Source organism: Mastigoproctus giganteus, chromosome 14 (assembly GCF_048544385.1).
Source record: "Mastigoproctus giganteus isolate SK-2022 chromosome 14, ASM4854438v1, whole genome shotgun sequence".
NCBI lineage: Eukaryota > Metazoa > Arthropoda > Arachnida > Uropygi > Thelyphonidae > Mastigoproctus > Mastigoproctus giganteus.
In genome coordinates, this window is record NC_143588.1 from 38,480,404 (window position 1) to 38,504,257 (window position 23,854).

At 36.8% G+C, this 23,854-nt stretch overlaps 1 protein-coding gene across 2 annotated transcripts in view; it reads left to right on the plus strand.

Moving 5' to 3' along the window:
• The window catches only part of LOC150075071 (V-type proton ATPase 116 kDa subunit a 1-like), a 431,757-nt gene that overhangs the window by 61,067 nt on the left and 346,836 nt on the right, over positions 1-23,854 (plus strand). For both annotated transcript variants that reach the window (XM_090389279.1, XM_090389280.1), the window contains exon 4: positions 16,249-16,374. In XM_090389279.1, coding sequence (XP_090245405.1) covers positions 16,249-16,374 — 126 coding nt within the window. The remainder of the gene's footprint in view (positions 1-16,248; positions 16,375-23,854) is intronic.

The following is a 23,854-nucleotide window of genomic DNA, read 5'->3' on the forward strand; positions in this document are numbered from 1 at the left end:
TTGTTTCTGCATAAGTTCGAATGGTATCAAGAAGTTGTGCTGCCTCAACTCCTGCTGCGTCTCCACAATGATTGTGCTCCTTCCATGTTTTAACGATGGTATTATCTACCGTAACTTGAGCGGCACATTTGGTTTTTCGGTAATTTTGACACTTCCAATGAATTTTTGTTTCATTTTGCCTGTCTTTATAAAACACTTGTCCACTAAAGCACAATTTCGGTTTTCCTTTTTCTGATTTCAAAAATTCCACCGACATGATGTGTTCACAAACTCAAAAGGATGAAAAATAAACTCAAAATAAGAAAATGTTGTGATTGTAAGAGATTATAAACATATCTTAAGTACCTCACTAATCAGCACGACCTTCCCCCACTCCCCTAAAACATGCTACTTAAGATAAAGGGATTAAGTAGGTATCTACCTAATTCCAATTTTGGAAAATAATAGGCAATTAAATTAAACAATCTGCAACGGTATATATTTCTAGGAAATGTATACCTAGCATATAACTTCCATTTTTAATTGCACTTAATTCTTAAATAACACCTATAGAAAAGCCTTATTTTCAAATTAAAATGACCAATAAATTTATATAAATTATATGTATTGCCTGGGGATAAAATATGCTAGCCATCATTTGTAGACTATAAATTGTTTATGCGATAAACTGACGTGGCGGTAAACTGCTAACGATTAATTGATGGCGGTGAATTGTGGGCGATAAACTTTCCTGGACTTAGTCTAGGAAAGTTTATCGCCGAAAGTTTAAGAAAATTTAAGTTTATTAACAATTTATAGCTTAAAAATGATGGCTAGCATATTTTATCGCCAGGCAATAGCGAGGTACTTAAGATAAAGGTACTTAAGATATGTTTATAATCTCTTACAATCACAACATTTTCTTATTTTGAGTTTATTTTTCATCCTTTTGAGTTTGTGAACACATCATGTCGGTGGAATTTTTGAAATCAGAAAAAGGAAAACCGAAATTGTGCTTTAGTGGACAGGTGTTTTATAAAGACAGGCAAAATGAAACAAAAATTCATTGGAAGTGTCAAAATTACCGAAAAACCAAATGTGCCGCTCAAGTTATGGTAGATAATACCATCGTTAAAACATGGAAGGAGCACAATCATTGTGGAGACGCAGCAGGAGTTGAGGCAGCACAACTTCTTGATACCATTCGAACTTATGCAGAAACAACAAATAATACGCCTCATAGTATTATTTCAAATGTTTCGAGAATCTGTAGCCAAGCAGCAGCCCCTAAGCTTCCGAGTGTAGATACAATTGAAACGAGCGATCTGAAATATAAGAAATCAAAATTTTGATGGCCCAGTTCTTCCAGCGCATCATAGAGACAGTTTTTACAGAAGAATATAAAACATCATGCAATGGAGAATTGTACAATTTGATTCTGGACTCCGAGGACAATCGTATGTTAATTTTCAGTACGAAAAGAAATTTGAAGTTGTTAGTGCGAAGTGAACACTGGTATGCCAATGGGACTTTCAAAACTGTTCCCTTAATTTTTTTATCAGCTGTATATGATACGTGGATTCAAGGACAAAATATCGCTTCCATTAGTATATGCATTATTGCCTAACAAGTCTGAGGAAATGTATGTATCTCTACTACAGCAGCTGAAAGTATTGGAACCGGCTATGTCCCCGCAATCAATAACTATAGATTTTGAGACGGCGAGGATGAATGCTTGCAGAAGAGATTTTCCTGACGCCTTGCAACAGGGTTGTTTTTTCCACTTTTCACAATGTATTTTTCGTTCCATTCAGAATAATGGATGAAATGGAATATGAAACTAATGCTAATTTTGCTTTAAACATGCGAATTTTGGCAGCAATTGCATTTGTGCCCACTCCAATTGTGACGGTTGTTTTTGAACAGCTGTGTGAAAATGGTGTTTTTCCTCCAGAATCGCAAGAAGTTGTTGATTATTTTGAGGATACATGGATTGAACGCCCAACCAGACGACATCTTCGTCGACCACCAAAGTATTCCCATGAAATGTGGAACGTACGCCAGCTTGTTCTAGAAGGATTACCAAGAACGAATAATTCTGTTGAAAGGTGGCATAGAGGATTTGAGGAACAAGTCGCTGCTTATCATCCCAACATTTGGAAATTTTATCGATTGCATTAAAAAAGAACGAAGTATTAACGAAATGTGCATTGAACAATATTTAAGTGGAAGTGATACGAGCAACAAAAAAAACAGAAGTATTGGTTTTGTGATGAACGAATTAAAAGGCTTGTTAGTGCATATGATGAACGGGGTGATGTTGTTGATTATCTAAGAGGTATAGCATGTAATATTCCTTATTAATAATGTACATAGTGTGTTGTAAATATATTTCAGTTTCTTAGTAATTAATTATCCCAACGTGACTGATTCTGAAGATTGCATAAACAAACATTCATTTTGAATTTTTGCAGTGTACTATGACATACCTAATGTTATAATTAGTTTAGGTTAAAATTAACCAATTGTTATATTGTTCAAATAATGGATTTTTTGACTATTTTTGTGATACATATAACTATTAAAATACATAATCTACCTATTAAATTACATATTTCCATACAAGTGTTTTTTTTATTTCTGTACTATTCCCTCACAGTTCATAGAATTCCAAAAATATGCTAATCATAGCTTAAGGCAGAAACTTAAATAAAAAATAACTTTTTATGATTTGACCAAACGCATCTCATTGCTTCTAGACAGTAAAATGCGATAAACTTACGAGGCGGTAAATTGCTGGCGATCAATTTTCCGGACCCCCAAAAAATGGAACTCCCTTACTCATAAAACACACAATCCTCAAAAAATATCTACCGTCGATATTTCCTCTCAACCTTTCACCTCCACTGAACTTGCTGGTCTTGAATATGGTTTTAATTTTGCCATTAAAGACAATAATTATCCTTCTAAAGATTGTATTAAAGAACTCCAGACCAAATTAGAACATCGCCCCGATAAATGCCGCATAATACATTAGTCTAATTCCATTTTAAAATCAAAATTCCAATCGCAATCTAATATAAATAAACAGCAACTAACAGACATACATAAATTACGAAATAACCCAAATATTATCATACAGCAAGCAGATAAAGAAGACATCATAGTGATGTTAGATAAAAGTACATATATTGAAAAAATGAACCAAATCCTTTCAGACCCAGATACATGCAAACCCGACAATACATATAATATTACCAAACACAAAAACAGACTTGATATTATTTTAAGAAACCTAAGGACAAATAAAGAAATCAACCTACATACCTTGCAACAAATCGGTATACGAAATAACATTCTTCCACACATGTTTGGCGTCACCAAACTGCATAAACCCAACCACCCACTAAGACCGATAATTTCTTTCAATAAATCAGCCTTTGCTAACCTTTCCTCCTTTCTGGTTAAGATTATTTCCCCCCTTACAAAAATTTTCTAAATTTAAAGTTAATAATACCATCTAATTATTTGAGAAAATAAACCCCATTATTATTTCCAACACAGATAATTTAGCATCTTTTGATATAGTATCCCTATACACCAATGTACATCTACCAACCGCTTTACAGGCTCTAAGCAATTTCTTAACCAATACCCTATTTAATCGTATTTCTCTCTCTCTCTCTTTCGATCAATAGCATATTGGAACTTACTTCATTTCTCTTAGATACTAGACATTTCCGTTTCAATAACCAAATATATCAACAATATTCGGTTTACCTATAAGATTGGGGATCTCAGCCCCCCCCCCACCCGTGTGCTTTCCAAGTTAAAATTATATACACGCTATGCCGATGACATCCTTATAATTGGTAATAAAACTATAATTGATGATCTTTTAACTAAGTTTAATTCCTTTCACAATAGATTAAAGTACACTCTTGAAATGGAGGAAAACGGACAATTAAATTTTCTAAACCTTACCATATATAAAGCTGATACTCAACTCAGAACTAGAATTTTCAGAAAAAACACCCACACCGGAAAATACTTACATTATGAGTCACACCACCCTTTTAGCACAAAAAAAGCTGTTCTGTACAATCAAATATATTCCATCAAATACAGTTCAACACAAAACAACTTATGGCACCTCCGTAGCCAGGTGGGAAGGAGCAGCAGCAGTGCGTAGCACACACTTCTTGATTAGATCGGGGTTCAAGCCCATCACCACCAAATACGGAGGATGCGGAAAGGTCAGGAATGACCACAGCATATCCCGGAGCAATATGGCCTTAGTTGCTAATGCTCCTAAAAACCAAATAACAAACAAACAAACAACAAAACAACTTATCTAACGAACTTCAAAATCTTACAGAAAAATTTATATCCAGGAAATACCCCTTGCAGTTAATCCAAAAAACTATTTCCAATGTCCAAAATAATATTAATAATCCATCCAAACATAACACACACACAACAATTTACGCGTAGTTCTTTGTTCCACAAGTTTCCTTCTGTTTTAGCGTGTGTGCTTGCCTAAATAATGTTCTATGTGAATCACTCGGCTTCCGACAAGGCTGCACGCTAATATGTGTTTCCAGAAGACCTGGGTTTTAAATGATAGTCCAGTAATTGGATTAGGACAAAATTCTTGCACCCTCAAGCTCACTCAGACTTAAATAAGAGTAAGCCCGCAGCATAAAGATCGCATTGTGATCAACTCAAAGGTTCTCCTTAAGTTGAACTTTGAGCCTGCATAACTCCAACTCAAAATCTACTCAATAAATTATGTGAATTATGTGTAACAGAGAATTGTCACGAGGCAAAATGATCAACAAAACAAGATTTGTTAAACATATAAGTCATATACATGAGTACAATTGAACTGGTCAAAGCTTTAAATTAATTGGTATGTGGTTGCTTGGTAAATTAACTGAATAGCAAGCGTTATCTTGCTATTAGTAGTGTTACAATTTATGGAATGTTCTTCATGTGACTTTTCCACTAATTCTCTAGCAAGAATTCACAATCATTGATGACAGTCACGTCATACAATTGTTCTATTATTATAATAGGAATATATATGTCAACTTAACAATTAGAATGAGTATTATAACAACTAATTGGTCAGGTCGCGTTAACTGTTAGATTCTAAATATGAAAAGTAGATACACATTTGTCAGAATGATTTTTATGAGAAGAGAGGTCGGTGTGTGTGTGAATTTAAGGCAAGGGGAAAGTATAATTAACTTGTAATGCTTGAGTTTGTGTTTAAAAAATAAAACTGCTCACTTACAGACAAATGGTCATTTTCCCCGGCACATGATCTCTTTTATCCATCTGTATGACTCTGGGCTAACTTCTTTAACTTTCTCTATCTGCTGACTTAAACTTTCGCTAAGGGGCTCCTCCGTAGCCAGGTGGGAAGGAGCAGCAGTGCGTAGCACATGCTTCTTGATTAGACCGGGGTTCGAGCCCATCACCACCAAATACGGAGGATGCGGAAAGGTCAGGGAATGACCACCGCATATTCCCGGAGCAATATGGCCTTAGTTGCTAATGCTCCTAAAAACCAAACAACAACAACAACAACTTTCGCTAAGCTTCTCGGACCCGCTCTCAAACTTTTACAACCTGGAAACTCCAAAGGGAGAGCTTAGGCGAGTAAGACTCGCCTAAGCTCTCCCTTTGCTTTCCCCTTTTCCTATAAATACCTCTACATTCCCATGTCAACTTTGGAATTTGACGCAACTAAAAATGATATATTAAATAGATACAGGAAATCTCATATTTTTTTTTTGTAAGGCAGTTTCTTTTGTTTTGCAATCGCAGTCATCGAACATAAATCAATACACTCATACGAACGGAATTTTAGAATGACAGTCATTGTGTTTATTAGTTTCGATCTCGTAAGGAATTATGTCTCATGTTCTAATTTCTCACTCTCCTCTGTCACAAGTTGCAATCTGCTCTTTTCGTTCCTGAGGCAATTACGCAATACATGGACTTACGCATCGGAGAGAGAGGGGTGACTGACATCGTCTAATTGCTCTGGGCACTAAACGCGGTGTATCGTTTCAACAACAACTTAACCTAGGGCGGCGACTGACTGCTTCTACGAAATCGAAAGTTAAACGACGTTCATTCCATCAGATTAATTGTAAAGACACTCTGGAAAAAGTATAGGACACTTTTGTATATATTATATATTATAAAAGTATATATTATAAATGCTTCTTAAAAGCAGTTGAAAGGGATAAAAAAAATGATATCATTTTTTTAACACTTTAACATCTTCCTTATCACAGTGACCTTGCTAAACAGTTTCATCGAATATTTGCAAATACTGATATTACACTCATATTTTCAACATACAATAAACTAGGATCCATGTTTAATTCTTACAAAGAAACTTATAAATACCAAATCTGTGATTTGAACAACATAGTATATTTAATAAAATGCCAGCAAAAATGTAATGCATGCTATATCGGAAGCACTACTTCAAAATACGGCGCTTCAAAAACATCAAATAAACGAGCATACCATCATTATAATAGCTTTAAAACTGGACAAGCAAATACAGACTTTACATGTACAATCCCATAACCACACACCTTTAGTAGATTCAGCAACCCCCATTATTAAATTACAATCTAGTTTCAGGATTTACCAGTATGAAGCCCTTATCATAGAATGGTTTCGGCATCAATGTAAATTAAATGTATTAAATGCAAAATTACCCTACAGCCTCTCCCCAGTCTGGAATCTCACGTACCTGAGATTCCCACATGCATCAAAGAGCATCACGGGAACTTAGAGTTCTTTTAAAATACACACGCTCTCTCTTTAACTATTACCAACTGAAGACGTTAATAATGAAAGCCTATCGTTACGGCTATTGGTCTCTTGATTATACTCTCATAGTTCCCATTCCTTTCAACTTAATTCATGACAACCATGGATGAAGACATGCACTTCTATTTCCTTGAGCATATTTTAACTCCGTTTCAAAAATTTAAGCTCATCCACATTAAATCCAATTTTTAGTCTATTCTACCTTATTCACTCTAAGCCCAACTGCAGATTATATTAAGATAAGTACTGAAAATGAAGCTATTGCTATTATTTATTAAGCCAATTAAATTGGTACCCTAAGGAATCCTACAATTTATCCAATTGTGGGATTGAGAACTTGAGATTCTTTGTCAATGGCTTTCAAATACATAGGTAAAGATACTAAACTGATCTGTGAGCAAGTTCAATCCAAAGAATACATTAACAGCTGCATTGAAAACAATTTGGCTTTCCTAAGGACAATCCCAACCCCACCTACTACTGGGCTCAACGTAAGTGCGAGCTATTCGCTATGATTAGACAACTTGGTAAATCTACAGTGTTCTTGACTCTGGGTCCAATTGAAATTGGTTGACCACATTTGCTACAGCTGTTGTACAAGTTACAGAATAATGGGTACAATATTAGTGAGGACGATGCAAGTGACATCGACTTCATGCAGAAGGTGATGCTAGTGAATGAAGATGTTGTAATTTGTGCAATATATTTCAAGAAGATTATGGATACAATTATGAACATATTGCAGTTGAAAAGTTATAGCCCGTTTGGTCACTTTTATGCGGACAACTTTTTCAAGCACATAGAATTTCAGCATTGTGATAGTCCACATGCACACATTTTGCTGTGGCTAAATAACGCTCCCAAAGACCCTTTGGGTGAGAACAAAGAAATTCCATCTGAATGATTGACAAGTTAGTGTCTGTTTCTGCTAGCTAGGCTTTGAGGAGTATCAAGCTTCAAACTCACAAACATACATTCACGTGTTACGAGAAAATACGCCATATAAACAAGAGATGCGTCAATTTGAAGCACCAATCATGCTTTGGCGCTCTACCACTGTGTTAGTGCCTGTGTCTAAGACAGATGGACGCAAAGTAATATATGTTGCTCACTACAAGAAGATGTGGCAAAATATAGAGGATAATGAATACACCGACATTGATGCCTCCTTCAGGGCAAATGATGTAAACTCCTATGACTATTACTTGGATATGACCAGAGCTGGCATAAATCAGCCCAAGGTATTTCTCAAACGTCAATCAAGTGTGAAGTGGCACAATCCATTCAACCCGTTTGTCTGTAACACTTTGAACTCAAACACCGACATCCAATTCATCATGGATGAATACTCTCGTGCTGTGTATGTCATTGAGTATGTAAACGAGATGAACCGAGGGATGAGCAATTTACAATGACAGATTATTATGATCATAAACGAGCATCCAGAATTTGACACTGTTGGAATCACAATAAAACTATCCATCGATATGCTCAACAGCATTGAGATCAAAAGTCAAGAAGATGCCTAGTAATTGCTACATCACCCAATGTAAGAGAGCTCTGCAGTGGTAGTTTATATTCCCACTGTTTGGCCGATCGAACAACAGAGGGAGTGAGGAAGTCCAATGAAGAGATGAATGAGGATATATGGAAAGAGGATTGGTTTGACAAATATGAGAAGAGACCACACCACTTGGATCATATCTCTTTTGTGCTCCTCACCAATCTTGTTGCCCTTCTCTGTACACGCTCAAGCAACTCTACATCCTTCCTAAAATAAGGCCTTCAAGCCATGCCTTGAGTACTGTACACAGTACTCAAAGTGTGGCCTGACCATTGCTTTATACAAAGGGATAATCAACTCATTTTCTCTAATAGCAAAATTCCAGCATATCGTTGACAATACCCCATGACTTGCTCTGGCAGCATGTCTGCATTACTTAGACGACATCATATCTGACTGCACAATTAATCCTAGGCATTTTTCATTTTTTACCACCCTAAGTGTAGTACGACACAGTGTAGTACCATACAGTTAGTAAGTACTGCATACCACACAGTTGGTATGCAGTACTTTGCATTTGTCAATGTTAAATTTCAGTTACCACTTCTCAGCCTATCTGCCCAACTTTTCTAGATTCTGTTGCAGTAGCACACTGCCATTACTGTCATTAACAACCCTACCAACCATTGAATACTTGGACATCAAGCCTGATATACCTTCATCAATTTTACCCCAGTAGTTCACATCTTGTGAGTATGGGCCTGGGAAACCCACTGTCCTGAGCTGGCTGGGTATCATCATTCTTCTCTTTCTTGGTGATTCCCTTCTACTTCTGACTCTCTCTCTCTCTCTCTCTCTCTCTCTCTCTCTCTCTCTCTATTAATGTGATGCAGGAATTTTTTTTTTTTTTTTTTTTGGATAGTGCAGCATAAGTCTTAGGCTTCCTTGCACCATATGGCTAATAATAATAATAATAATATCATTGATAAATATACAAAACAACAGTGGGCACAACACCGAACCCTTGGGGACTCCACTAATAACATTAGTCCACGAAGAGCAGTGTCCACTGATTACCACTCTGTCGTCTTCCACTCAATTACCTTTTTATTCCTTGTAGAAACTTAATAATACCACGCTGCTCCAATTTTTACAGTAGTCTTCCATGCTCAACAGTATCAAAAGTTTTCCTGAAATCCACGTATATGATATCAAAATAATTTTTTGCATCGAGTTCTTTTGTGACCATATCATAGTATCAAATCAAATTTGTCAGCCAAGACTTTCCCTTAACAAACTCATGCTGTGTCTGAATTATTACTGCTGTCTTGTCTATATGATCCTGCAGCGATTCCATTATTTTCCCCTGAACAGAAGTTTAACAGGTCTGTAATTACTCGTGTCACTTTTTGATCCCCCTCTGTGAATTTTAGATACATTTGCACATCTCCAGTCCGAGGGGACTTCTGAATCCAAGGATATTCTCGTAATTATGACTAAGGGTTTGCTTACTTCCTTTGCCGCCTCTTTTAATATAACTGGATAGATCCAATCCACCCCAGGTGGATTGGATATATCCAGTTATATTAAAAGTCTGTTTGTCTGTTTAACTTCAACGTCTCCTCCACTTTGCTCCTAGTTATTACAAAATCATTAAGCTCCTTGTTAGAGTTTAATAAGCTTATGTCCTTCACTTCCGTAAAGAATTCCTCATATGTAAATGTAGATGCAAAATACTCATTTAGTTTGTCAGCTATCTGAGCAGGATCATCAACATTTGAACCATCGATATCAAGTGGACCAATCTGATTCATTCCTTTCCTTTTAGACTTTATATAGGTCTATGGCGACAGTGAAGAGCTTTTACTGGACATTGTAAATGTGTGAATCAGACAAGGACATTGGCAAAATGATAGAAATTTGTAAGGCAATGTGTCAAGACAAATGACGATGGCGACTCTGACAAAGCATGCTGTAATGATCTGTATAGTCTTGCTATACAACTGCGAGAAGAAAACCCCTTTCAAGACTTTTACAATCATTCAGACAGTGAGCTGAATGAGGATCTAAAGCTCACCATGCTCAACCAACTTGGCACATTTGCAAAGAAACGAGGAATTTTGTAACTTAATGAGAATGGCCAACGACAAGGAAATGATTCTATTCATGCATGTAATTTGGAGTCTGTTATCTCCCAATCGTGAACTGATTCAGATATTCTTGACGGTTATTCAGATATTGCCTCTTGATGGAAATATACAACCTTTTCAGCAGTACAGATGGGTATTGTAATGCCTGTATTTCAAGCGCCTCTGTAGCCAGGTGGACAGCAGCAGTGCATAGCACACGCTTCTTGATTAGACCGGGGTTTGAGCCCGTGACCACCAAATATGGAAGATGTGGAAAGGTCAGAGAATGACCACCGCATATCCCTGGAGCAATATGGCCTTAGTTGCTAATGCTCCTAAAAACCAAATAACAAACAAGCCTATATTTCATGCGATTCAACTAATAAGGCTGCCCTTGCAATAGACAGAACCACTGTGCACACTCCCCTTAAAATCCACTTCGAGAAATCTGCCTTTCTCTCTGTGGAAGTTGCACAATACAGATTGCTGTTTAAGTATGTCAGAATGCTAATAATCGACATGGTCAGTATGATTGGTGCTGAGCTGTTATCACAAATCGATACAAGGCTAAAACAGATAACTGGAAATGTCGATACGAGCTTCGGAGGGGCAGGACATGTTCTTAATCGGAGACTTACATCAGCTGCCTTTAGTTAGTGTGACTCTGGTCTAACAGAAAAGCAGTATATCGCTGGCCCCACTCTCTGGCATGGCCTCAGATACTACGAGCTTGTTCAAGTTATGTGCCCAGTCGAATGTTGCTTTCTTGTCTGTATTAACCAAAATTGGTAACAGAGCTAAATTAGATCAGAACAAGCAAGAACTTATCAAGTTGTGTTTCTTCGATCAGGAGGAAGCTGATCACCTCTACCCAAACGGTATACCATTCTATTTGTGAAATAATTCTGTCAATTTGTACAGCTGTGTGATCCTCATTGCTGCAGAGAAGAAAGTGGAATCAGTTGTGCAAGACTTCTTTGTGGTCTGCATGAACACAGAGCAAGAAGCATACGTTTGCCAGAAACTATAAAATGTTGGTTATTGATACTGATGGATTACCATATGTGAGCTCCCACTGGTCATCTGAAAGCCGTATTTCATCACTACCAATGTGGACATTATTGATGGGCTTGCTAATAGCGGCATGGATAAATTATCCCAGATTCAAAACAACAAAGAGCAACAGATATAATGATTGTGGCTCGAATCCACCTTGCCTAAGATCAGAAAGTTAGCTCACAAGAAGGCGGCTAGATACATGCAAGCAAACAACATCAATCCTGTAGCTGTGCCGCTCTCAAGACGAACCGTGAGTATATCGTTGAACAAAATAACTGCACAATTTGTGCTGAAACACTTTCCTCATTTTTTTTTCTTTGTTAGTAGTTGGCGCATCAGCTTCTGTGGCCATAATGCACCTCCCAAGGTTTTTGCACTACTCTGATCCAAGCCCGAGACGGGATTCGAACCTGCGACCTTTGGGTTTACAGGCAAGCACTTTACCCACCCGGCTAGCCCAGACGGCACTTTCCTCTCATACTAGCTTGTGCAATGAAGATACACGTTGCAAAGCAGCATGTTCAATACAGTGGTTTATGAGTATGAAAAGGGCCATGAACAGCAGCTGGTTTTTGTCTCTCTGCCATGTGTAACTTACGTGTCTTACTTTAGTTATCATCATCAATGGACTCTACATTCTCTTGCTGACCAGCGACATGAGATTCTACCATGACCCGAGAAATGCTAAACCACCATCAGTTTACAAAATGAGTTTTCCAGGCTCACAACTAATCGACTACAAACAAGACAGGACAACTTGCTCGAATTCATCTGCAATAGGAAAGAACTCTCAATTCTGTCACTCAATTGCCAAAGCCTACGGGTGCATCATGCCAACACTGCCACTGTTACACAGCAATGCCAAATCTTGCTGCTATCTGTGACTTGGGTTAGACAATAATGAGAGTGTCAGTATCCCTAATTTTGATTGTGTGGTTCAATTCAGCGTGAAACCAAACATTGGAGTGGATGGGTACACATTGTTACGCCATACTTTGATGTCATCTATCAACAAATGACTGGTTTGACAGTTAGTGTTCAGCCCGTTGGTGATGTTTGTATAGTGCAGTGCTTGTTACCCAACAGCCACGTGATACAATGGTTGTCTATATTTCTCCTAAGAGTGACATACAGGATATAATTGACTTCATTCATTTCATTTTGCTGCCGTACTCAATTCAAGGTGCAGTGCTGTTAAAGAAATATTTGCATAAAATACCCATGATCATAAGCAGCAATTTGAATGTTAACTTCAGATTGGAAGAAACTAAACCATTAATTATTTTCCTGCAAGAAACATTCGATCTAACTCTAAACATTAATCCCTCAATTTCAACCTACAAGATCAGGTACCACAACTGACACTGTCCAGAGACATTTAGATACGTTACCCAACAGCCACGTGATACAATGGTTGTCTATATTTCTCCTAAGAGTGACAAACAGGATATAATTGACTTCATTCATTTCATTTTGCTGCTGTACTCAATTCAAGGTGCAGTGCTGTTAAAGAAATATTTGCATAAAATACCCATGATCATAAGCAGCAATTGAGACACAGCATGGGTTTGTTAAGGGAAAGTCTTGTCTGACAAATTTGATAGGATATTATGATGTGGTTACAAAGGAACTGGATGCAAAAAATAATTTTGATATCATATATTTGGATTTCAGGAAAGCTTTTGACACTGTTGCACATGGAAGACTATTGTACAAATTGGAACAGAATGGTATTAAGGGTAAGTTGTTACAATGGATAAAAGGATGGTTAAGTGCGAGAAGACAGAGGGTGGTAATCAGTGGGTGCTTCTCTTCTTGGACTAATGTTATTAGTGGAGTCCCACAAGGTTCGGTGTTGGGTCCACTGTTGTTTTGTATATTTATCAATGATATTGATGAAGGTATATCAGGCTTAGTGTCGAAGTTTGCAGATGATACAAAGGTTGGCAGGGTTGTTAATGACAGTAATGGCAGTGTGCTATGCAACAGGATCTAGATAATTTGGGCAGATGGGCTAAGAAGTGGCAACTGAAGTTTAACCTTGACAAATGCAAAGTACTGCATATGGGTAGAAGTAACCCCATAGAAACGTACCAACTGTGTGGTACTACGTTTAAGGTGGTAGAAAATGAAAAAGACCTGGGAGTAATTGTGCAGGCAGATATGAAGTTTTCTGAGCAATGCAGACAGGCTGCTAGGGCAGGTCATGGGGTTTTGTCAATGATATATAGGAATTTTGCTAGCAGGGATAAGGAGGTGATTATCCCTCTGTATAAGGCAATGGTCAGGCCACGCCTTGAGTACTGCGTATAGGTCTGGAGGCCTCATTTTAGGAAGGATGTAGATTTACTTGAGCACGTACAGAGAAGGGCAACAAGATTGGTAAGGGGAATGAAGGGTCCTCTTATCAAGAGAGGCTTAAGTTCTGCAAATTGCAGTGGCTGGAGACTAGGCACCTGCGCGGTGATCTGATTGAGGTGTATAAGGCCTTGAATGGGTTCAGCACGCTGAATTCTGATGGGATCCTTCCACTTGTTCAGATTACGAACCTAAGGGGGCATAAATTCAAATTAAGAAAGGACAGATGCAGATTAGATGTGCGGAAATTTGCCTTTAGCCAGCGGGTGGTTAATTGCTGAAACAAACTTCCATCTGTCGTTGTGGAAGTTGATAGGTTGAATAAATATAAGGAGGAACTGGACAGGCATTTGGAGGGAATGGTGTGATTTTTTTTTTTTTTTTTTGGCTGATGCTGCATAAGCTCATACATTTGCTTTCTTGCATCACATGCCACTACTACTACTATGTCGAAATCACAAATATATGTGTCTTACTTTAGTTATCATAAATACATTGTATCTCGTCTTCCAGCTGAAATTATAGAAATTTGTGGATGAACAATAAAATATTCACAATACAGAAGCACTTTTATTTCATAATCAATATATATACAGAACAAAATACCTAAAAGAAATGTGAGGTATGTTTCACATAAAACCATCTACCACACTTGCTCAGCACGTGCCATTTTTTTAAAGTACAGTCAATCCTCGTATAACATGTGTTTATACTGCACGAATTCGATCATACACGATCTATAAATAGGGAAACGATATCGTATATAACATGAACTGAATTCGCTTAAGCACGATTTGCCTTTGTATTTACAAGAAATGGCAGTCCAATGCGGAATCACCCCCAACTGAATGCAACACGATAGGAACGAAGAGAAGATTCTGAAAATGTATTTTTGTTTTTTATATCAGAAGGGGAAACACATTTCACCATAATAACATAAAAACTAACACAATTCCAACTATCAGTATTATTACAAATGCAATTAGATCGAGTTTACTACCAGTTTATAACAGATTCCACTAGCAGAAACGCAACAGGAAATTGTTTTTATTGTTTTGTGGTAGTGATCTCCAAAAATGTGCTTTAGTAAAATGTGAGCTAGTGAGGTGTTAATAGTGTGTCTCTGCCTTTATGTTGTTGTTTATTCAGTTTCTACATGAGCCAGCTTTGTTTATGTGTATCATTTTGTAATTGTGCTTTATTCCCTAAAAATTAGTAAAATACTTAAAAGGTGTGAAAAGGAAGAATCCTGGTGAAGACACTACAGATTCAGAGAGAAAAAGGAAAGCAATATCAATAGACAGAGGTGGACTGCGTGGGTCAAAAATTCTTATCGGGAAAAATTTGTAGCGGCCTCATACTAGCGTTTATGGCCAAAATCACACCGGCCTCCATCGTCTTCTGGTCTCTGCTTTACCAGGGTTTCCCTGGTAAGGTTTATGGCCAGTCCGCCTCTGTCCATAGAGAAAAAAATATGAAATTCTGAAACGCTTTGAGCAAAATGAAAGAACATGTGATATTGCACGTGCTACAGGCCTAAATGAGGCAAAGCCGAATTCTGAAACGCTTTGAGCAAAATGAAAGAACATGTGATATTGCATGTGCTACAGGCCTAAATGAGGCAATGCCGAGAATTAGAAAGAATGCAGATAAAATAAAAACAACTTTCATTGCAGGAACAACTCAAAGTGTAATTAAAATCCATTAGATCAAGACACAAAGAATTGGAAGAGATGGAACGGCTGTCATCTGTTCCATCAAACAAAGAACAAGTTTGCTTACGATAGAAGCAAAAGCATTAGCAATATTTTATTACGTAATAGTCGTAATAAAATACGTATTTTATTACGATTATTTATTGTGTTTGGTAATGTTTTGGTTACAAATGTATGTTCAATCTTGGGTGGTCGGCACCTAATCCTATTTTTTCCATAGGGCCTGTTATTTGTATTACACAAGGGTTTATAGGAACAAAACTATTGTGCTATACGAGGACTGACTGTACACGAAGTATTGTTGCCTGATATTTTTATTTTGAAGTTAAGAATTTAAAAAAAATAGTGACTGTGCTTTTGGCTTTAGCCATTTAAAATATGTAAACGAAACTTTTAACTGTTTGTCTACTGAACAGAATGGGGGGGGGGGGGACGTATGAAATGAAATTTACTTACACTGAAAACGTTTAGTTAATGTATTTTACAGTTATTGTGTATTTATTTTATTTTATTTTTCTGCTATAATGTGGTTAGCTTAACATGGGTGTTGAAGTTGTCGAATGACACCACTGTTATATATTGAGATTGCACCATATTTTGGATATTGTCTTTAAAGAATTAAACATCTTGATTTTCAATTTAGGCCACATTTGAAAAGTTGGAAACTGAACTAAAAGAGGTGAACTCAAATGCCGAAGCCCTCAGAAAAACATTCTTAGAATTGACAGAATTGAAAAATATTTTAATTAGAACTCAGGCTTTCTTTCAGGTAAGGCAAAATGCATTTTCTTATAACTGCTTATAAGCATGTTAATTTTTTTATGTTATACTTCTATGTTTATTTTTTATAGATTAATATGTTTTATTATATGTCAATTTTTGATATATATTGAAACTTCCCTTTAACAGACAGCCGTGGGGAACGAGAATTTGTCCGTTAGAGAGAAGTGTCCACCAACAAGAAGTCTGAGGGAGAAAAAAAAAAGAAAGAAAAATCGTTAAACGTTTAATGTAAAATTAAATTAAAATATATACAGATTTTGAACAATATTTTTGTAAATAATATACAATTACATACACAAGAGATAAAGAAAAATCGTCAAACATTTCATATAAAATTAAATTATATACAGATTTTGCACAATATTTTTGTAAATAATATACAGTACATACAATTGTGCTATGCATATTATGACTTTATCTTAAGAAAAATACATACAGTAATCACTTATTTTATTCTGCACCTTCTTCCGGCTGATAATTTTGTTTTCAACATTTGTTTGGAGTGAAGAAACCATCGAAAGTCCTTCAGTATTTTCTTCAGCAGCGAAAAACATTTTTAAACGATTGATTTGTATGAGCACTTCTTCCATTTTCATCGGTGGTTCGTCGTTAATATGTTCTTCGACAGAATGACCTCCTTCCATTTCTTCATCCTCATGAGGAACTTCTTGAACAATATCGATGATAATGTCATTGATATCTAGAGCACCATCTTCTGTAGTGAGGTTCGAGTCTATATCTTTGTAGCCAGGGTCACTTGTAGCTGAAATATCGTACATTATCAATAGATGTTAAAGTTCTTGTTGCTCCACATTGCTGTTCACAACTTTAATTTTTGCGTTTGAGAAGCCAGACTCTACAAAACAGTTCACGACAGTTTGTTTTCGAATTGCGTTTACTGATGAAGAAATCCATTGAATCGAATATAGGATGCTGAGTTTCTTTGCAAGGTCACTCGCACATGTTACATCGTTCATGTTTGCAATGAGATGTCTTAAAACACGTTTTCTGCAGTGAAGTTTAAAATTTTTTATTATCCCTTGATCCAAGGGCTGACACTCTGCAGTTGTGTTTGGTGGCAGAAAGACGATTTGAATGTTGGACAATTCAATGTGCGGGTTGAGATGCAGCATTATCCATGAAAAGAATAATTTTTCTGTTTTGACAAATCATGTTTTGGTTAAAGTGACTTATCCATTCGCTCATGATATCTCGTGTCATCCACGCTTTTTTATTAGACTTCCAGTCAACATTCAAAAGATTCAACTTTATGCCCTTGAAACAACAAGGATTTTTTGGTTTCCCAGCATATTTTTACATAATAGTACAGTCAAGCGTTCCTTAGAAATTTTTCCGCCCTTGCACTTTTCGTTTTTGACTCATTGTTTTTTCAGGAAGAGCTTTAAAAAACCAACCCTGTTTTGTGACAGTTGTAAATATCCTTAGCTTCAAAATCACGACATAAATCTTCCAATTTGACGGTCCACTCTGTTACAACCCCAGTACCAACAGATCCACCTTCACCACTTACGATTTTCCAAGAAATTTTATGTCGAGTTTTGAACTTGTCTAGCCATCCCACAGAAGCTTTGAACTCATTTACTCCCATAGATTTCGCAACCTCCAAAGCCTTTTCCCTAATAATAGGCCCATTAATGGGAATTTTTTTAGCACGTGCGTGATAAAACCACTCATACGTAACATTGTCAATTTGAAGTCCAACAGTTTTTGGGAATGATTTTTGAACCTGATCATTTCCGTGTTGCCAAAATTGTTTGAGCAGTTCATTTTTTTTCCTTTAGGATGTCGCTTACCTGCGTCTTCCCGATTTTGAATTTTGCAGCGAGATTGCGAACACTATTTTTTTGCCGATCATACATATTAAAGAGTTCGACTTTATCTTTTAAAGTTAAATGTTTACGAGAAGACATTGTGCACTTCACACAACACTGAACAAAACTGAAAACTGAAATTCAAAAGACGAAAGGCTGACCAAATTCCCCCCCCCCCCTGCACACACCGAATTCATCAGAAGTTTTACATGTGTCTTAAAATTCTTCAAAAAGGGTTTAGTTTAGAACCGCGACGTAAACCTTGATAAAATTCAGAGAATCGGAAATAGAAAATAAACACACAATTGAGGCAATACGTGGAAGAAAAGTTCCTAGAAAAAGGGCTGTGAGCTCGCCCGCTGTCCGTTATGGGGAGATCAAATTAAGTGCTAATCTAAATGAAACAGTGCAGATTGCCTGTCCGTCTCCGTTACAGAGAATGTCTGCTAGACAGAAGCTGAAAACACGTTAAAACCAATAGAGGAGAGTTGGGGAATTTGAAAATGTCCGTTGTAGAGAGATGTCTGTTAGAGAGAGGTGTCCGTTAGGAGAAGTTTCACTGTATATACTTTATTTAATTAGAATAAAATAATTTTATTTTTTGCTTTAGATTCAAATGAATCATTTTCCATGAATTATAATTCTGTGTATAAAAGCTGTCAACAGAATACTCATTTGTCAAAATTATTTATTTAGTCTATTAGCTTTTAGTTTATATGTAGAGAAATTTATCTAATACTGGGAAACCATAATTAGAAAATTAATTTTATTAAAGATGATTCATTTCTTTTTTTAAATTTAGTATATGTTTTTTAAGTAATTTATTTTCTTTAAATCAAAAAATTTATCTTTCATAATAATGAGAAATTTAATTAAATTTTTTTTATTAGAAGTTGCAACTATAACTTATTAACTAATGCTCGTACTCATTCAATAATGAAATTATAGTAATCTTATAATACCGTGATAAATCTGACTAAAAATGAAATGTCAGCATAGTATATGTATAATTTAATTTCAGAAGGGAAAGGTTGTAAAATTTGATTTTCAATAGTGGCCAGATAGATTTCAGAAAGGGGGGCAGAAATGCCTAAACCCATTGGTAAACCGAATGTTTGTCGATAAATTTTATTATTGAATCTAAAGTATCTAGCATCTAGTAAAAGAGTGGTGAGTTCAAGGATGTGGTCAACGAAAGAGAGGTACGTTTCGTTAAAGTGTCATCAGCTGTTAGAAGTACACATAATGCTTGTAAGGTGAAAGGAATATAAACATTAGTGTATAGGAATATGACATCAAAAGAAGCTAATAGTGTCCATCAGATATAGTGGTGTTACTATTGGCGATGGCTTTGGAAATAATTCTGCAATCTGTATTCATTAAGGATACTGGATATCAGTTTTGGAGGTTTGTGCGATCTCCTTTCTTAGGGATCAGTTGTGCGACAGAGGTAGAGTGACCGAATCTGGTAGATTGGGGTTTGTGCTTCTTGCAGCATTCGTAAGAGTAGCACTCCAAATTGATCCCACGAGGTTTGAAAAAATTCAAGGAAGTCAGTCTGTCCAAACCTGGAGATTTGTTTTGGGAAGTGCTTTGCATGCTACTGTAAGTTCTTATAGGGTAATTGGTTTCTCCATACTGTGTTGGATTGTAGGGGGAATTTTTTGAGTCCTGAAAAGATTTCCTCGGTTGCCTTTGTAGAGGTTTCATGGTAACTGTATATTTCTTGATAAAATGTAGTTACTTCAGAGAAGATTTCCTCTTGGTCTTCAGTAATGTTTCCACCTTGCAGTTGAATGGCAGTAATGGTGATTGCTTTGTGCTGTCTGCGTTCTAATAAGAAAAAGTATTTGGTTGGAGTGTCTTGATATCAGTAGGACACCTTTTGCAGAGTTTTCTAAGTGAGCTTGAATGGCCTGACTATCAGGTGGTAGATGCTTCAGAATGATCTCAGTTGACTTTTAAATCTAGGCCACCATGCGTTCTTTGGTGGGCAGGATTCGATATGGTCTTGTAGCTTAGAGATATATTCCGTCTTGAAAAAGGCTATTGTTGAACATCCAGTCGGAATCACCACTTTTGAAATAATTGGGTGAGAAGGGGAGTTGCAATTTGACAAAGCAGTGATCTGAGATATAAGATGGGATATGTGTGATGCTTCTGACCAGGGGGATGGTGTGTTTTGGGATGTAGTACCTGTCCAGTCGGGCTTGGTAGGGAAGTCTTCTAGACGCTGTATTTGCTGATCTCCAAGTGTAGGACTTTCCTCTGGGTTCTGGCGTCTAAATGCATCGACCAATTCATTGTCGTTTACCAAGGCCTGCAGGTTGTTGATTAACATTGTGCGGTGCTCAGTGCATCGCACTCTGTCCATTTCTGGGTGCAGTTGAAATCATCAACAAGAATGACATGTTCCTGATCCTGTAGAGAGATGGCTCTAAATGAAATAGGTTATTTGAATAGCAAGTGTGTCTTGCTGTGGCATGTAGATGTTAAAAATACACAGAGTTTCCGTTTTGGAGAGTGTGGAGTATATATATATGCTAAGGATAGCTAAATTATTGAGTCGTTTCTGTTAATGGTAGATAGGGAGATGTGGCAACAGCACATGAAATTCCTGTTGCAAAATAAACCAAAAATTCAAAGAATTGATCTCGAACAACGTTCCTTCATTAAAATTTGTTGGATGATGGAAAAAACTTGTTTTTAGACAGTTTTATTCATCCATACATTGATACATATTTTTCCATTATCTGTAAAAACTATTATTATTAGAAATTTTTTATCACTACTTTTGAAATATTTACACTGAAAATGAGGCCCCTCTTCAGGTGAGGCCCCTGGCCATGGCCAGTTTGGCCATAGCATTAATGTGTCCATGCTTTCAGCATATAATTCTGCCTATTGTGTCTGGGCAGAATTCCAAACACACACATTCTGACCTAACTCACAGCATTTTTTTTTTCAGCATCATTCTATGTTTATCCAACAAATGGTCAGATATCTTGTTCATTTAATATCACGAGATCTTGTTCATTTAATATCACGAGATCTTGTTCATTTAATATCAGAGAGCATTTAATAATGCTCTCTTTACCCCATTGAAATCTAACAGTCTGCTGATAACATCATCAAATATTGCTCTTGGCAAACACACCCTTGTTCTGATCCACTACTTTATTACAAACCATATTACCCGTTTCCCCTGACAATAGTCTCCCAATAAAACTAGATCACCTTCAACCAGAGCAGTATGCACTTGAACCTGGAATTGGCGCCAGATCACGAGATACTTGATTCCCCGGCAAGCTCCCAGTTACATTTGTTTCTAGGGCAAGCACTTGTTTTTTCAGTGACTCAAATTCTTCTTAGTGCATCAAGTTCTCATTTGAGAGTGGTACACTCCTTACATCAGATGTAAAGAAAAGAATCATTGGTTGAGCTAGGTTTGTCTGTTAGACCAACTTAGAATGCACATCTTTGGCAAATCCTCTACAGCTTTGGCAAATAACTTTGAAATACTGCATGCCATCTTTAAGCTGTTGACCTACAATAACTGTATAACACAGTTGCAGGCAAACTGGCAGGAATAAACTTACAAAACAAACTGTCTCAGATAAAACTAGGATTAAACCTATGGAACACTAATTTAAGATTAAAGAAACAGGAAGAAGTTGTCCTAGCTAACGCAGAATTGGTCACACAAATCTAACCCATGCATACCTTTCCCGGTCTCATGGTCCTCTTCAATGTAGGATTTGTAACACAGTCCTAACAGTTACCCAAATTGTCGAAATTTTGAAAGAAATCATAGAGGCATTTGATTCCATTACTTAAACACATTAACAGCTGCTGACGAGGCTAGTGGGAGCCAGACGTGTTCAAAGCCGCTAAGGGGATTTTCTTATTTATTGATTTGAAATTATTGTTTTTCTAAAACTTTTGATTTAAATTTAGTAGTATAGCATTATTTTGTGATTTTCTGATTATTCTGGTGTATTTATTCTTTACTCAGCCTTGTAATTGCATATCGGTAAGGGTATCAAATCCACGTGTTACAAGTTGCAGCTCCACTGAACGAGAAGTTTTTTAGCTATATTTAGCTGCTTTATTGACCAATTGTTGCATTAAATTATTTTCTATAAGTAGCTTATAAACCTAGTCAGGGTTGTTAGTTTATTCTGAATTGAGACAGCGAGATTTGGAAGTTAATTAATACTTAAGTGTCCGTAGATTTACTGTTCGTAACTTGCCGCCGTTGTTATACGATACAACGTTGTATCCCGAACTAGGTAAGTATAGTATAATAATGTAAATTAATCAGTAAAAACTATTAATTTTGTTAAACTTCATTGTCAGTTAAATTGTACTTTTAACTAAATACATATAACGACTTAGATTACAAACATAACAATTAATTAATACATAACTTGATACGGAACTCGTAGATAATACTTAATACTGAAAAATATATATAGCGTTATAACTGTGTTGGGATACAAGTTTAGGGTTATAATTTTGTACTGAAATTGAAATCATGACTCAGACCAGAGCAGCAAAGCAAAAGGCTCAAGCTAATGGGAATGCTGTGGCTCAGAGAAGAACTGAGGGGGGCAGTTGCCCTCTGAATCACAGCCTTTTAAAATGCACTGCTTGCACTTGGTCATCACGCAACACAGCCGCAACCCCCCAAGGCAGAATACGCTGGTCCCACAGGAACTAGTAGTTGTTGGTGACTCTATTGTCAGGGAAACAGGGAACGTGCTTTGTAAAAAGGATAGGTGGAACAGGACCAGGGTATGATTGCCAGGGGCAAAGGTTGATGACATAGAGCAGATATCATCTTTTAAGGGCACAAAAGGTGATATAGTTGTACACGTTGGCACTAATGATATTAAGAGTAGGAGACCGGCAGAATTACTTAACAAGTACAGGTCACTGTTGAAAAAAAGCCGTGAATTACGGTTGAATTTGAAAGTGTCTACAATTCTGCAAAGAAACAATAGGAGAGAGTATATGATGAGAGCCTTGTCAATCAATTCGGCCCTGGAAAGTTTGTACAAGGTTCAAAGGGTAGAATTTTTTTCAGCCTGGTCTGTACTTGTTAATAAGAGAGACTGCTTCTACAGGGATGGGATACACGTAAATAGAAAGGGTGCAAGAATATTTACTGATGCTATTGAGGCAGTGTTAGGTGGGTCAGAAAACTGCTAGTTTGGGTGGATACAAGGATTAATTGATTAACAGCAGCAACTGGCAGAGGTGAAAGTGATTCTTGCACTGCTTCTATTGGAATGAGCAGAAGCCTGAAAAACAAGATGCAGGATATTTCAGAAACTGCTGGGAATCATTGTGGTACAAGTAAACACATGGGTTGTGTTAGGGTAGCTAAGAATAGGAACAGGTGCATGTATACTTGCGTGTACACCAATGCTAGGAATTTGGTAAATAAATTTGATGAAGTTGAGGTATTGCTCAAAACATCAAAGGCAGATATTGTTGGGATATCAGAGACGTGGTGTCACACATATATAAGGAATGTAGAACTGGAATTTGGGGAGTACAACGTCTACAGAAAGGATAGACAGGATAGAAAGGGAGGAGGGGTTATGCTTTTAGCTAAGAAACACAAAA